We start from the raw sequence: 17,368 nt of genomic DNA on the forward strand, positions 1-17,368 counted from the left end.
ATTTAAAATAGGTAGGAGATCAATGAATTGTAAGTCACCCATGTATCCGCTTACCCTGTTCTTAACATCTACAGCTCTAACTCCTCTTCTAGACTAGTCGCCAAAGTGGGAAGTGTCTTCTCATTCTTAGTACCTTAGCAGATAAGCTTGTTTTCTGAATGGATGGACACTTGCCCATGGTCTAAGGGAAATTTTCAACCCCTCAGTCCTATGATATACAAGGTTCCTCTTTTCTCACTGTTCTCTTAAGAGTCTGAGTAAAAAGCTGCTTTATCACAATCTATGGTATAAACAAATCCCTTGGAATGAGATAAAATGAGTAATTCCTACAGTGCTGTGTCCAAGAACTAAACCACAAAATGTACCAGAAGTATCCCAACTCCAGTTAAGTTTACCCTTATTGAATACCTGGGCGGCATGAAATCTTTGAACTTCCCAACCTCTAATTATTTCACCTCCTTGCAGTAATTAACAGAACAGGCCTTGAGAATACCAAATTTTCTAAGGAGACATAAATGAAATTCAACATGAGGTGGAGAACGATACACAGACAAACAGCATGTAAAATAAGTTTTATTGTTCTTTAAAAGGGTTCGGGGTTTGGTTTTAAATCAGGCTGCATACCTTTCATCAGTCTGACATCTCTCTCACTATGTCAAACTGGCTTCAGCTAGCAATACTTCATTAAATCCAAAAGAAAAAAAAACTTTTAATTTTGAGGAAGAAAATCCAGTTCTGAGAACAATTAACATTAGTATGTAATTTAAAACAAAATGAGGGATAATGTTTCTTGTCGCTTTATACACCCTTCTCATACAGAACCAGGAATGTAATTTTCCTATCTCAGGCAGGCACTGATACTGCTGGACACTGCACACACATATACACACACATACACACACACACTCCCCACAAACAAAAATCAGAGCATGTTAAAGGGAAAAAGTTTGTTACTGTATTGATCAAAACCCTTGAAGTCAATAGACAGTCTGAGTTTAGAGGGATGCTATTTTGATCTTGAACCTATGTAAAGGAATCTATTGTCAGGTTCTAAAACAAAGAATTTTGGAGAGTACCATCATTTTTCACTTTAAAATTCTAAAAAGTTTCAAAAAGCATTATTTTGTTTTATTTTCTGGGATGGGAGAGGAGAGAATCTACAGATATTCATTTAGTTAAAAATCAAAACAACTCCGGCATAGGAAATAGGCAGTTCACATAGCCAGCCAACATCTGAGGTATCATCAGTGTGAGACAAGGTCCCAGTCCATTCCTACTGGCCTAGCTGATCCTAAAAAAAACGGGAAGTTTGTGGCTCTGCATAGCAAATTCCAGCAAGATAAGATGACCCTAAGCCTTTATACAAATCCTTAGAAGCAGAGCATTACTAAGTAATATTTAGATGACGAGTGCAAGAGCCCTGGATGGTGAACTTCAACTTGCTTGGTCAATGCAGCCCGGTCACTACTGCCTTCTGCAAAGGAGAAGACAGCTTCTCTAGATCAGCACATTGAACCTGGCAAAGAATCCGTGAAAATGACAGTACACCATTTCATTAGCAACAATCTCTTCACTACTCATTGGGTTGCTTTCTGTCTCTCTTCTACCCTGTATGGCCTGTGGACACACACTCACTAGGCATTGCTGGTTTTAAACCAGCATTTTGTTTTTTAATCCCAAAAAGAACCTAGTAAGAAAATAACAAGGCAATCAGTGGTTAAACTGAACTGTACATATAGGGGGTGGTTTGGAGAGTACACATCCCAGGCATTTCTCAAGTCCAAAATATCCTATCTTTGCTGTTATTCCTTTTACTGTTCCTGAAAATTCATAGTACAAGTAAGTCCTAAATAAAAATTTTAAACTACCAGCATTCTCTGAGATCATTAACAGAAAATCAGAGTAATGCTACAAACCCACAATTCTAGAAAGTGTAGAAGGTGTGCTAACTCTCTGCCTGGACACATCTTTAGTGATGGCCTGGAGTGCTCCCCTTCAGAAAACAGAAGTTTCTGGGATACCCACTTAGCTTCATTGGTTGGAAAAGAGAAAAATTCGACTCTCAGCCAAGTTCTTTGAGAAGAAAGACTATTCTTAAAATGCTATTTCCCCACTAATTTACCGAAATAAAAACCAAAACGAAAGGCTCTTGGCTACTTTGCCTAATGTTGAATAGGGTTTTCAAGAAAAGAAACTAACATGAACACCCCATCATCAGGAAAGACTACAAACCATCTGGATCATATAATATATATGCCACTGCCTTTTTTTTTTTTTTTTTTTTTGGTGTTTTTTTTTTTCTTTTTTTCTTTTTTTCTTTTTTTGTTTTGTTTTTTCTAAAAGTGCCCAGGTGGGCTTAAGGCTGCCAGACTGCACACACATCTACAGCAACAAGGGCTTCTCCTATTCCATCTATAACATGTATTAGGGGAAAAAAGAGGGATGGGGAAAGAAGAGAAGAGTGGGAAAATATACACCCACCACCACCAAACAAAAGAAAGAAAGAAAGAAAGAGAAATCCCACATTAGGGAGATCTATGTGCCAAGCATAATGGAAAAGTGTGCTCCCCAAACAGATGGTTCTGCACAGGCTAATGTTCTGCTGGTTTTCCTTAGAGACCTATTTTGAAAAGTTAAAAAAGACAGGAGATTTTGATATAATTCAATCCTGGCAGAAATTCAAACTCCAACAATTAGGAGCAAAATCATCCTTCACTGAATTAATCCCTTTTTTCTTTCTCTTTTTCTTTTCTTAAACATTTTATTCATGTTATAGAGGGATTTCTTTTTTGTTTGCTTTTTTCCAATCATTAAGAAAGTGGTTGAGGAGTATTGAATCCATCACTACTTTGGTGACACAGTTAAGATTCCAGATTCACATTTCCAGGTACCAAGAGTTCCCTCTAAATGTACAATCAAGTCAGCCTTTGTTTACACTTCTTTCTACTGAACACAGCAGTGCCCATTGGTGTCTCGGACGCGCAATCGCATCTTAGGTCGGTATTTCTCCAGGTAAAGCAGCTGTTTGGAATTGAATGCTCCCCTTCTTTTTCTGAAAATACAAGAATGACAAACTTGATCATGTAAAAAAAAGAGCTGTCTGACTCCCTGAAATGCATTATTTATGGCCTAAGGCCTTTCTAACTCCACACAGCTAAAAAAGGGCATATTTCCTATACCTTATCACTTCTTCAGAGGAAGGGCTGATGAGTGAGCAAGCAGTGTATGAAGCAGCAGCAGACCCAGATGGCATTCCTTGAAATATGTCACCTTCCTAGAGCTGCTACCATACATTTTATGCCCTCTTATGACAGTCTTTCTTTCCTTTTTTTTTTTTTTTTTTTTTAAAGAAAAGGTTGAAAGAGAAAGGACAAGATAGTGACTGCTAAAGAATTATGGACAATAAAATAACATGGCCCATTAGTCCAGACCGATGCCAAGATTCTGTTTGGGCAATATCATCCTGATTTTGTGCCTGAACAGGTCACTAAGAGTCCTAAGTGATTAACTGCTTCTTTATAGATTCTCTTCCTTGCCTCTTGGTCCTAGGTACATTTGGAAGGTATTTTAGACATCCATTCAAAGTCACTAGATCACTTAAGACTACTACCTAGCTATTCATTTTAAAGATTCCTAGATATTCAAGTCATATACTGGACATATCCTACAGTGTCCAAATTTGCCACCTAAATTAGAAAATCTTTAAATCTGGGAACCAACAGTACTATTACAAGTCTCTCTACCACTTGTTCCTTTTGATTTCTTCAATCAAACAATCTTTTAAGCCAACAAATTATTCCATACTACAAAGGGTACTTTCCATAATTCCTTCTTCTTGTATGGTCTTGCTTTATGTGTTTCTGAACATAAAACTTTATACTCACTGTCTTATAAACTGAACTGCGTCTTCATACTTCATTCCACATTCAATCAAAGCAAGTGCAACCAGCACAGGTGCCCTACAGAGAGAAACCCATCTGTAAATATCCAAAAGTCTTTGGAATTAAAGGAATTTTTTTTTTTTTAAAGATGTATTTATTTGAGAGAAGCTTGAGAGGGGTTAAGGGAGAAGAGGGAGAAACAGACTCTTCAATGAGCAGGGAGTCCGATGCGGGGCTCAATCCCGGGACTTGTGAACCATGACCTGAGCTGAAGGCAGATGCCGACCCGAATGAGCCACCCAGGCAAACTGAAAGACTTTTTTTAAAATCCAGAATTACATACTACCAAAATAATGCAAAGCTTGAGCTTTCCTTTTTTCCCTTATACTAAATATCTGGTTTCCCTATACAGTAAAGGAGAGTTTCTGTGGTGTCATCCACTTCTAGTAAAGCACTAAATTCTGTATCTTCATTAAGAGATCTTTACTCTTGGGGCGCCTGAATGGCTCAGAAGGTTAAGTGCTGGACTCTTGATTTTGGCTCATGTCATGATCTCAGCATCGTGAGATCAAGCCCTGTGGGGGGCTCCATACTGGCTGTGAAGCCTGCTTCAGATTCTCTCTCCCTAACCCTCTGCTCCTCCCTGCTCCCCTGCAGGCATGCACTCTTTCTAAACAAAATCTTTATTCTTTAAAACATCACGTTATTATCTCAAATTTTCACATTTTATGTCATCAAAAATTCTTCATTAGTCTTTAACCAACATCACAGTTAAAAAAAAAAAAAAAAAAGACCAAATGTGTCATCTATATTGAGTGTCTCAGAAATTCATTACAAACCCATTTTAATATCTTTTCCTCATCAAATGCTAAAAAGTTGCTAGAGTTCTTCAACAAAATCCTTTCTGGAGCTAGTAAGATGTTAGAGAATTGGTCATTAAGAACAGATCTCTTTGGGGCGCCTGGGTGGCTCAGTGGGTTAGAGCCTCTGCCTTCGGCTCGGGTCGTGATCCCAGGGTCCTGGGATGGAGCCCCGCGTCGGGCTCTCTGCTCAGCCGGGAGCCTGCTTCCCTTCCTCTCTCTCTGCCTGCCTCTCTGTCTACTTGTGATCTCTATCTGTCAAATAAATAACTAAATAAAAGTTAAAAAAAAAAAAAAAAAAAAAGAACAGATCTCTTTGTAAGTACGTGGGCTTAGTTTTTTTAACATCTAACAAGGGACACTGAGGCCTGAGCAGGTCTCAACCTATCTGTGGTTTGGGGATGCTATCTGCTTCATAAAGCAAAGTAGAGGGTTTGTCTTCTGGGAAGACAAAGCTGTCTTCTCCTCTGAAAAAGTCTCCAACATAGTTGGATCTGGCATCTTTCAGGAACAGGAAGGCAAGGATTGAAGCCTTATGAGTCTGGGTTTACAGCTGAGGTAGAGAGAGAAGACAGTGGTTATAACCATAAAGTCCAGGTAAAGTGTAGTTACCTCCAGGACTCATCACTGTTAACACCCAGTCTGAGTTTCAGGACAGTCACAGAAGCAGATTCCTTAACAATAAAATAATAGTAATACACACACAGACAAAACTCTAGCAAGGGAAATGATGTTTCAAAATGTCCACTACATAGTACCAACTCTGGGCTACCTGTAGGATAGCTACCAGTTATAAAACTGCCCAAGTCAAGTTAGAACACTACCTTCACCCTTCAGAGTAAGGACTGGAACTTCTGACCCTGAAGAAGAAACTGTACCACACTAAACTGCAAAAAAAGGAAAAGGGCAAACAAAGGGCTGAGCAGGACTAATAATCTGAGTCACCACCACCTTGAGGCAAGAGCAGCCTGCACTAATGTTCTGAGTCAAAGTGCACATGATAAATTGGCATTTAATCTGCTGTTGATGAGAATGTTGCAACACCATTCCATGCAATGCTCAAGGAAAAAGGTTTTAAAATCAAAGTTAATTTTCGTTCTCCGTACATCTCCTTTCAGAAGTTTAAAGTTCAGCCATCTGCTCTGCACCTATTAACTTCCCATTCATCTCAATCCAAAATTAACCACATATAGATTCTTCGGAATCTAAAATTATTTCCATTTTGTTGCCCATTTCAAAGACCCATTTTCAAAGCCTTTTAGAATGTGAAATAATGAGGAAAAGAACTCATACTGAATTAAGACCGATTTTTAGCTCAAATATAAGATAATTACATTAAATCAGTTTCAAAACAATCTCTGAGCCATCATCCACTAAGTCAGAAGCAGACAACCCACGAAACACAAAAAGCTGCCTTAAGAAACCATTAAACCAGGGGCGCCTGGGTGGCTCAGTGGGTTAAAGCCTCTGCCTTCAGCTCAGGTCATGATCCCAGGGCCCTGGGATTGAGCCCCGCATTGGGCTCTCTGCTCAGCAGGGAGCCTGCTTCCCGCCCCCACTCTCTGCCTACCTCTCTCTACTTGTGATCTCTGTCAAATAAATAAAATCTTAAAAAAAAAAAAAAAAAAAGAAACCATTAAACCAGCTTCTGCTCTCATTTCCTTTTCCTTCAGGTAATTACGTATTTGGTGTAATAAATACAAAACTTCTACCAAAGTGAAATTTTTGATAATGAACTCTGAGACAAAGGTAAGAGCTTACCTTCCCAATCCTGCAACACAATGCACTGCAACACAGCAACCTGGCTCTTCACGAAATTTGGTTTTTAACAGGTTTAGCCAATCATCTACTATCTGATTAGGGGGTGGCGCTCCATCATCAAACGGCCAATCCTGGAAAGAAAAGATCTTTTATATTACACTGTTATTTTTTGCAGCATAGTATCTAATGCAAAACAGCTGCACAGAAATAGGGTGGATCAAACTGAACTAACTATACTTTATACACCTGGTTTTGTTTTTTTTAAGGGGATGTGGGTGCAGGAGGTGGGGGAGAGAATCTTAAGCAGGCTCCATGCACAGCACAGAGCCCAATACAGGGCTCAATCTCATAACCCTGAGATCATGACCTGAGCCAAAATCAAGAGTTGGACCCAACCGAATGAGCCATCCAGTTGCCCCCACATACCTATTCCATTTTTTTTTAAAGATTTTATTTATTTATTTGAGAGAGAGAGAGAGAGAGAGTATACAAGCAGGGGGAAGGGTAGAGGGAGAAGCAGACTCCCTGCTGAACTAGGGAGCCCAACACAGGGCTTGATCCCAGGACCCTGAGATCATGACCTCAGCTGAAGGCAGACAATCGACTGAGCCACCCAGGTGACCCAATACATACCTATTCTTAATAACACAATTCTGATCACTACTGAAGTTTTTTCTAAGATCAAAATTGTTGTTCTAAGATCAAAAGTTGCCAAGTAACTTAACCTTCTAGATGACATGTCAGCACTGTAAGCATCTAATTTTATCTTATAGAAATCTCTTATCAGAGTGGTTAAAAAAAACTAGTGTTCTTCAAATATTTTTATTTGAATAAAGCAATAATTAGACATAATGGAGACTGTTATTAAGGCCTAGGCAAAGTATGAGAGAATACAACACCTGTCAATATAATTTAAAAGTCCACTCTGGCACAGAAGTATACCAAGTAGTATCTCATTGATCTCTACAAATATTTTGAGGATTATCCCCAAAGAGCTCTAAGCTCTGATGCCTTTTCTTTAGAGAAAGGCTCTTTCATAAGAAATCTCCAGTAGTTAGCATATCATAACAGAAATATACTACCATCTTTGTGCTTATATATTTTAAAAATGGGGTAGGGAGGCACCTCGGCGGCTCAGTCAGTTAAGCATCTGCTTTCGACTTGATCATGATCCCAGGGGCCTATGTATCTGGCTTCCTGTTTGGCGAAGAGTCTACTTCTCCCTCTCCCTCTGCCCCTCCCCATACTTATGCACACTCTCTAACAAATAAAATCTTTAAAAATAAATAAATAAATAGCCAAGTACTAAATATTTTTGAAGCTCTGCCTAAATTATACATATCCCATTTAACAAGCACAGTGCCACAGGATAGGCTCCTGAGCAAATGGAGACTTTTTTTCCAAGTATCCCTTTTTCTTTTTACATTCATCAATTTGTTTATGTGTGTGTTTTTAAGTCACCTCTACCCCCAAGGTGGGGCTGAAACTCACGACTCCAAGATTAAGAGTTGCATGCTCCACTGACTGAGCCAGCCAGACACCCCTTGGGTTGTTTTTTAATTAAGACCAACCCCATGAGCATCTAGGCAGGGTTTATCTTCCTTTCTACCTAGAAAAAGGGCCCAAGAAACCAACATAAATCAGCTTTAAGGAAAGAAGGGAAGAGAATTCACATTTTGCATTCCCCTACTCCCATCCAGCTTCAAGAACAGATATGCAAAAACACTGGGAATTTTTTTTAAAACATAAGATTACTCTAATGAGGCTGGATAAGGATACTCTAAGATGCTAGAGAAAGAAAAAGAAAAAAAAAGTGACAAAGCACTAAATTGATTCTGCACTCATTACGGGCAACGCTAGAACACTTCATGTAGCCCATTAGCCGTGACAACACATTATGTTTGATTTGTCAACTACATCCCATAATTAAAGGGCTGTCAGTGTTATCATTATAAATGTCACTAAGTTTAACTGTAAATAGCAGTAAAACCAGTAAGCAAGTGCCTTACAATATGAGCTTATTTCCTCTAATACTACCTAAAATGCACCCAGTTAAGTAACAATAATGTGAAATATGCTTCACTTGTTCATATTAAGCAGTTTCTATAAAAAAATCATTAAAATAATTATTTAGAACTGTCTGAACTTCAAACTCACATAACTGAAATCGCCATTAGTCTTTCCCAATATGCCTCTGATTTGCAAGAACATTAGTTAAAAGACTTTAAAGGTCTAATTTGGGGGATATCCTCTTATAAAGTATTCCAGGGGCACCTGGTGGCTCAGTCAGTTGAGCATCTGACTTGGTTTCAGAATGGAGTCTGCCTGAGATTCTTTCTCTCCCTTTGTCCCTCCCCCCACTCACACTCTCTCTCTTTCTCTAAAATAAATAAATAAATAAAACCACAAAATATTCTAAACTTTCTTCACCTAGAAAAAGTAGATTAACAATCCACTTAAAATCTCTGGAAAAAGGGGGCACCTGGGTGGCTCAGTGGGTTAAAACCTGTCTTCTGCTCAAGTCATGATCCCGTGGTCCTAGAATCGAGCCCCGCCTAGGGCTCTCTGCTCAGCAGGGAGCCTGCTTCCTCTCTCTCTGCCTGCCTCTCTGCCTACTTGTGATCTCTGTCTGTCAAATAAATAAATAAAATCTTAAAAAAAAAAAAAAAACCCTCTAGAAAAAGGAAAGAAATTCCAAGCTTAATTCTAAATGTTAGATTTTTAATTTTATCTGATCACAGCTATTTAAACCAAAGTGTCAAAAGTGTTAATTTAAATGCACAGAATAAATCCCAGACTCGCCATTATCTTCAACATCCTAGTTCAAGTTCTTTAGTTCACTTCTACTTCAAAGAAGTGTTTACCAACATTACTGATTCAAACAAACTATAGTCAACCCACAGTTCATTTTCTCATCCATGCCATCTGTCAAAACAAACTGATTTCTCATCTGCCCACTGGAGAACATACTCACAATATAGGAAAAAGAACTCATAGTCAACCTAGTTTCAGAAGTTAAAATTTTGTTTTTATATCTTTAAACACAAGATTACATTTTATACATGTTTATACCTATCCCCAATGACTTCCAGCCAGGGCACCTTAAAGTCCTTTAGAAATGGGAATACAAGCAAATCATTACCATGGCATTCTATTAAAATACATTTTTTAAAAACATAATGCTTGGCTATTTAGTTTTTGTGTTTCACCAAATGGAGGTAAGGAAACTTTATGGATCAGATATAAGACAACTGCCTTACCAACAGGACATTTATTTTCTTTGCATGAACTGCCTTCCCAACTACTGACCAATGCATAGAGACTACAGACCTTTCCAAAAAAAAAGAACATAACCTCCTACCACTATCTTCTTTATTACTTTCTTCCTAACCAACTACCTTAAAACTCTCTAATTCTCTTATTCTCTTCCTACAATACTGTCTTCCCACAATTAAATCAAAGAACCCTACTAAAACACCTAAGACTACAAGGTCATTTCATTACATGCTCTTGAGCTTCAAGCAACTATTTATAGGCAAGAAGGTACAAAATTTTACCTAATCTGAGGTTCCTGTTTCCAATAAAAGAAATAGTGTACTTAGAGACTAAGGAGGAATTTAAAATAATTCCAATCGCTTCATGTTCAAACTGAAAATAAAAGAAACCTAATCACAGAAAACCTTCTTAGAAACCTACCACAAAGTGTCAGAAGCAAGATGCCCTCTCCCATCTTAACCTCTTCTCTAGGCTTTTCTGTCCCCTATCGGTTTATCCACAAAACAGTAAGTAACGAATTAGTGTTTGCAAAGTCAGAAAGAATACAGCTGGTCCTCAAACAACACAGGTTTGAACTGTGTGGGTCCATTTACAGGCAGATTTTTTTCTAATAAACACAGTATAGTACTATAAATGTATTTTCTCTTATTTTTTCTTAATAAAATTTTCTTCTCTCTAGCTAACTTTATCGTAAGAATATAGCACATAATACATGTAACATACAAAATACATGTTAATGTATTTTGCTATATAATGCTATTGGTCGGGCCCCTAACCTCACATTCAAGAGCCAACTGTATTTCCATGTGACTTAAAAATTTCTGATGGAAATTAGTTAGATTCAAACCAGTAGCCTAGATACAAAAGCTAAATAATGCAATAATATCCTAGAGAAAACAAAATGCAAATTTCCATTTTCTTAAAATAAGTGTACACTCAATTTTGCTTTTCATTGTTGAAAATACTCCACATACATAGACTTTAAGGGCACAAATGAACAAAACTGCCAATTCAAAAACCTTTTAAAGACTGTTTTCAACACCGTATCTCCTATAAGCTTAAAAAGCATACTACTGGGGCGCCTGGGTGGCTCAGTGGGTTAAGCCGCTGCCTTCGGCTCAGGTCATGATCTCAGGGTCCTGGGATCGAGTCCCGCATCGGGCTCTCTGCTCAGTAGGGAGCCTGCTTCCCTCTCTCTCTCTCTCTGCCTGCTTCTCCGACTACTTGTGATTTCTCTCTGTCAAATGGATGAATAAAACCTTTAAAGAAAAAAAAAAAAAGCATACTTCTGAGGGCCTGATTTTAAAAATAGTTAAGTTTAAAAAGGTACTACTTGTTTGTAGTGAAAGATGAAAACACTACACACTCACTAGAACGTGGATTCCTTCTTTTTCAACTGGAGCCTTATCGTATGTAGCATCACAAACTCGAACCAAAGTTGTCACTCCATACTTCTTAAGTTCCTTTAAAGAAGACAAATACAAGGTATCATACTTTTAGAATCTGCAACCAAAGCTTTAAAAATAAACTGAAGCAATGAGACATCATTTTTAGACAAAGATAAAAATCATTCTCATTGTGGCAACATATAGAATGAACACTCAGGCTCTTACTGGAAGCATCAACACAATCACCTTTATAAAGGGACAATTTGGTAATGTCACAAAAACTATAAAAGCACAATACACTTTGACCTAGAAATTCTACTTCTGAGAATTTATACTAACAAAGTAATTAAAGATATACCCAAATATTTTGGTACCAGTGTGTTCAACATGGGCTGTTTGGAATGGTAAAAAGATGGAAAGATGAATAGTCCAAAAACAGGGTAACATAATATGGCACATTCATACAGGATACTGTGACAGCTATAAAAATAATACTAAAAAGGATGGGGGAAGATTTTTTAAAACATAGTGTGATCCTGGGGCACCTGTCTCGGGTTGTGATATCGGGGTCCTGGGACGAAGCCCTGCATCAGGCTCTCTGCTCAATGGGGAGCCTGCTTCCCCTCTCTCTCTACCTGCCTCTCTGCCTACTTGTGATCGCGCTCTCTCTGTCAAATAAATAAAATATATATATATATGTATTCCCTCTCTCCCTCTCTCACTGTCTCTCTCCCTGTGTCAAATAAATAAATAAAATCTTCAAAAAAAATGTTTAATTTAAAAACAAAATCTTTTAAAAAATTAATAAAATGAAAAAACAGAGGTAATTTTGAAATTAAGATTTAAAAGTGGTATCATATTATGAAGCCTACATATATACCATCAAAGCCAGAAGCCTTGCTGCTTGGGACGCTTGGGGGCTCAGTGGGTTAAGCCTCCACCTTCAGCTCAGGTCAGGATCCCAGGGTCCTGAGATGGAGCCTGCATCACATTGGGCTCTCTGCTCAGCAGGGAGCCTGCTTCTCCCTCTGCCTCTGCCTGCCTCTCTGCCTACTTGTGATCTCTCTCCCTGTGTCAAATAAATAAATAAATAATCTTAAAAAAAAAAAAAGCAGCAGCCTTGTTCCTTTAAAAATTTTCCTACTGCATGCCTAATCCAGTGACCACCTATTTTCAGTGGGCCACTAACATCTTTTTATAGTTAAAGGACAGTGGCCTCTGCCACTTCTGGAGTCTATGGCCAAGGAATCCATAGGCTGAAAATAGTATCACATAATTCAACGAGGCTTAAAGGTGACTGAACAACCTAAGGGCACACAGGCCTGGAATCAACTTGTACACTGTGTACACAAAGTTAAGAAGCTCTGGGAATTAAGTATAAATGAGCAGGAACAATGCTATCCTATAAGAAGCTCCATCTAGGGATGCCTGGGTGGCTCAGTTGGTTACGTGGCTGCCTTCGGCTCAGGTCATGATCCCAGCGTCCTGGGATCGAGTCCCGCATCGGGCTCTCTGCTCAGCAGGGAGCCTGCTTCTCCCTCTACCTCTGCCTGCCACTCTGTCTCCCTGTGCTCACTCTCTCTGACAAATAAATAAATAAAATCTTTAAAAAAAAAAAAAAGAAAAGAAAAAGAAAAAAAAGTGTCCATCTATCATTTTGTTATCTAAAGAGTAAAGTTATTTTAATTGCTAAAGGAATTTAATTCTCACAGAAAGGCCTTCTAAAACAGACACAGGAAAAGTTGTTAGTATTACATGGAGTCAGTAATTTTAAAACATTTCAAAGTACAGATAAAATCCTACTAAAATGAACTCCACAGTGGCCATTCACTGAAAGGTTGTAACAGAAATTTTTATAGTAAATATTTGTGTCCTTAAGCAAGTCAAAACCTCTTCTGAACTACTGTGCCATCTGTAACATGAGAGGGGTGGATTTAGGATCCCTAGGAGTTCATTCAGCTAAGACTACTCCATAAATATAGCAGAGAAAATGAAGGATCTGACATAAAAATGTTATCTAAAATACCTTTCCTCCCTGTAAGGTTCTAATCCGTGTATATGATGGTTACTATTGCTAAGTAGTTCTGGAGTACGTTTTCATCAAAAGAGGCTAGAATATTTGAGGCAGACATGGGTTTCTGAGTCAGACACAGTTCTACCGTAGGCTGTATACCTTGAGGTAAATTACTAAATTACCATATTGCTCTGAAACTCAGTTTCCTCATCTAGAGGATGAAGACAGTAACAGTACCTATACCTCATAGGGCTATTTTGAGTAGTAAATGATATAATGCACAAAACTGCTTATTGTAATGTTGGATACATACTAAGTGTTCAATAAATGTTAATTATTTTTATTATTAAAAATATGATGAACTGCTATGTAGAAAGGATATTGAAAAACTAGATAATTTCTAAAGTCTCCCCAAATTCCATAAATGTTCTTTTAAAAACCTGTTATAGTTAATTCAACCCAATTCAAACAAAGATTAGTAGGAGGATGATCCATATTCCAAACAAAGAAATAAACAGCCTTGGGTTAAGAGATGCCTTCAAAATGCTGTTCATTTATAACTGTACCGATCAATCAACCCAAAAAGTAGACCAAACTGCAGTCTTACCTCTGTGAATTTGTTGAGGGTAGCATTGGTAGGGTTGTGAGTTATCAGAAAACGCATGTTCTCATAGGAGATCTCCACAGGGGCTGGACGGTTCATTATGGCAAATAAAAAGTGTGAGCGTGCGTGTATGGGTGTGATGGGGGAAATGACCAAAAAAAAAAAAATCAATAAATCTTGAAATGTTTCACAGCAGAAAACATTAAAAAAGACCACTAAAATGCCTACTATCGATCAGTGTTTGCTCTATTCAACTTGTTTATTCTTTAAGAAGCTTCTCTCTTCAAGGTAAGCAGAAGTATTTAGAATCCACTTGAATCCAAATTCAACTTGGGCCTCAATGTCTGCAGATGGATACCTTCGGACTCCAAAAAAATCCAACTACATACAAAACTTAAGTAGCCTTTACTACATTTAGGCACTAGTGAGACAAGTTAAAAGTGTAGGTTGCTTTCCACTTTTGTTTACTTGATGCTTAATTTTACTGGAGTCATTAAAAGAAATATGCTTGTAAAAAAAAAAAAAAAAAAAAAAAGCCAACTATTTCTGAGGCCAGTCTTGGTGTCCAGAGTCTTCAAGGCAAGGTTAATTATGGCACATAGAACCCCCAAGCTCACTTGTCAGCGAAAACGCTGTGCTGAGCCTGGCAGAAGTCTGCCCTCACGCTCAGAATCGCCATAAATGTGCAACGTATATCCCAACGAAAAACCTAGAGGAGAAAAGCATAAGTAAAATGAACTGGAGACTGACAGCACAGTAAACATATTCAAAGTCAAGAATACGTTCTCTATGAATCCAAAGACATCTGAAATGCCACCAATTCTTAATTACTGTCATCTACAAAGACAATGTTAAAAATGTATACCAAGAATTTTAAAAGTCAGAAATTCAAAAGTATGATTTCTTTTTCAAAAGAGGGTTCAACAAAATTTCTGTATTCGTAAGAATATTTGTAACTCAAGTCATTTTTAAGTGACCTTATTTTCAAGTTCATTTATTTTATTTTTACTTGACAGAGATCACAAGTAGGCAGAGAGAGAGGGGGAAGCAGGCTCCCCACCTAGCAGAGAGCCCGAAGTGGGGCTCAATCCCAGAACCCTGAGACCACGACCTGAGCTGAAGGCAGAGGTTTTAACCCACTGAGCCACCCAGGCACCTCTTTCAAGCTCATTTAAAAGAGTTATTAGGGTTGCCTGGGTGGCTCAGTTGTTAAGTGTCTGCCTTAGGCTTGGGTCATGATCACAGTGTGCTGGGATCAAGCCTTGCACTGGGCTGCATGCTCAGCAGGAAGCCTGTTTCTCCCTCTCCCACTCCCCCCCCGACCCAGGCCGCTTGTGTTCCCTCTCTGTCTCCCTGTCAAATACATAAATAAAATCTTCTAAAAAAAAAGTTAAATTAAAAAAAAAAAGAGTTATTATTGGGGCGCCTAGGTGGCTCAGTGGCTTAAGACTCTGACTTCAGCTCAGGTCATGATCTCGGGGTCCTGGGATCGAGCCCCGCATCGGGCTCTCTGCTCAGTGGGGAGCCTGCTACCCCTCTCTCTCTCTCTGCCTGCCTCTCTGCCTACTTGTGAACTCTCTCTCCCTGTCAGATAAATAAATAAAATCTTAAAAAAAAAAAAAGTTATTAAAAGATCCTTAAAGAAAGCTTCCCTCCATAGACTCTTCATAAAGCTCACAATGATTGCATTCTTCTGCTTTGATGGTTCAGTCCTTTACACAGACACTTTGCTTAAAATAACATACATCTATCTATAGGGGCACCTGGGTGGTTCTGTGGTTAACTGCCTCTGACTCAGGTCATGATCCCAGGTCCTGGGATTAAGCCCTATGTCGGGCTCCCTGCTCATCGGGGAGCCTGCTTCTCCCTCTCCCTCTGCTGCTCTCCCTCTGTCAAGTAAATAAATAAAATCTTAAGAAAAAGAAAAGATACATCTGTAAAAGGATAAAGGGTATTTACCAAAATTCCACTTTGAGGATTTAATTCTTTCTATCCAAAGGATATGCACTGGCCCCCCAATTATAACACCAGTCCATAAAGTGCTTTTGAAAAAATTTATTTTCCTTACAACTCTAAGTAGTTGTTACTACCTACAAGGGATGAAGAAAGAGAAGTGACTTTTCTAAGGTGAATATCTTCTGTTAATCAAAGGGTTTTTATTCTAATGTACAGTAATGCCTACTGCCTCAACTAATGCATAAATCCCATTCTCTCATTTCTAGTCCAGTTTACCTTTTTTTTTTTCCCCTGAAAGAGAGAGTCAAACAATCTCAAGAAAGCTTGAAGCCCAACACACAGCCTGATGTAGGGATCTATCTCACGACCCTGAGATCATGACATGAGCAGAAATCTAGCATCGGACACTCAACTGACTGAGTCACCCAGGCACTCCTAGTCCAGTTTACCTTTTTACTATTTCTCACATCACATCACTATCTCAAGAGTACAAAAGCACCTAAAGGTCATCGATTCAACACAGCATTCTCCTCCCCATACCAAAAACAAGGTGAGAAAGAAAAGTGGCAGAATTTTTTATATTATTTTGGGCCTGCTGTACTGAAACACAGTAATCTTTATAATTATCTCAGTCAGAGAATCAACAAAATCATAAGTTGCTCTGAGGGCACCCTGGCTGGCTCAGTCGGTACAGCAAGCAACTCTTGATTCTGGTCATGAGTTTGAGCCCCATGTTGGGTGTAGAGATTACATAAATAAGTAAATCTTCATAAATAAATAAACAGATAGCTCTGGAAATAGGGACAACGTCTAAGTTCTTTCCCTTGTGTCTTCTCTAACCCACCAATAAATGCTTATTTAGTAATCTCTGAAAAGATGACTGTGACCAGATAGAAAAAGACATGAAAGGTAAGTACCACAGAACCATTTCAGGAGGAAACGAAAATACAATTAAGAATTTTAGGAAAAGGGGTGCCTGGGTGGCTCAGGAGGTTAAAGCCTCTGCCTTTGGCTCAAGTCATGATCTCAGGGTTCTGGGATCAAGCCCTGCATTATCCGGCTCTCTGCTCAGCAGGGAGCCTGCTCCCTCCCCCCACCCCCGCCTCTCACTGCCTGCCTCTCTGCCTACTTGTGATCTCTGTCAAATAAATAAATAATCTTTAAAAAAAAAAAAAAAGGAAATTGTAAGAAAAAACCAAGGCCTACAAACTTTCAAGCCTATTCTATCCACAAGTCTTTTTATGATATTCTTATGACACTGTATTTTTAAAGTTACATACTTGTAACAATATTATCATGGACACAAGCACAAAACTCAAATGTTCCTAAAATACGAAAGATATGCAAGAAATTAGAAATTCAAAGCGGCATTCTAGGAACTTCAATACCTCAGCAGAAATTATACACTACAGTAAAATCATGAATCTTCTAATACTCAAACTAAGAAAAATAAAAATATATACCACCACTTTCCTAACTGTAACCCCAAAACAGGAACCTTAGATTACACATTTGATAGAGTACTCCTTGTACAGTCAAGGAATTGTAAAGCTAGGAGAAACTTAGAACAATGACTCTGACCTTTTAAAAAAAAAAAGAAAGAAAGAAAGAAAGAAAAGAAAAGAAAA

The 17,368-nt window shown here is 38.4% G+C and overlaps 1 protein-coding gene across 2 annotated transcripts in view; it reads right to left on the reverse strand.

The window, feature by feature from the left end:
• Positions 1–555: 555 nt before the first annotated feature.
• The window catches only part of PTP4A2 (protein tyrosine phosphatase 4A2), a 29,508-nt gene continuing 12,695 nt past the window's right edge, over positions 556–17,368 (reverse strand). For both annotated transcript variants that reach the window (XM_059135551.1, XM_059135553.1), the window contains 5 exons: positions 13,788–14,493; positions 11,149–11,241; positions 6,503–6,633; positions 3,885–3,959; positions 556–3,052 (listed from right to left, as the gene is read on the reverse strand). In XM_059135551.1, the coding sequence (XP_058991534.1) occupies positions 2,944–3,052; positions 3,885–3,959; positions 6,503–6,633; positions 11,149–11,241; positions 13,788–13,883 (504 nt within the window). In that variant the 5' untranslated portion in view covers positions 13,884–14,493 and the 3' untranslated portion in view covers positions 556–2,943. The remainder of the gene's footprint in view (positions 3,053–3,884; positions 3,960–6,502; positions 6,634–11,148; positions 11,242–13,787; positions 14,494–17,368) is intronic.

The sequence above is a fragment of the Mustela lutreola genome, chromosome 10, assembly GCF_030435805.1.
Source record: "Mustela lutreola isolate mMusLut2 chromosome 10, mMusLut2.pri, whole genome shotgun sequence".
Classification (NCBI taxonomy): domain Eukaryota; kingdom Metazoa; phylum Chordata; class Mammalia; order Carnivora; family Mustelidae; genus Mustela; species Mustela lutreola.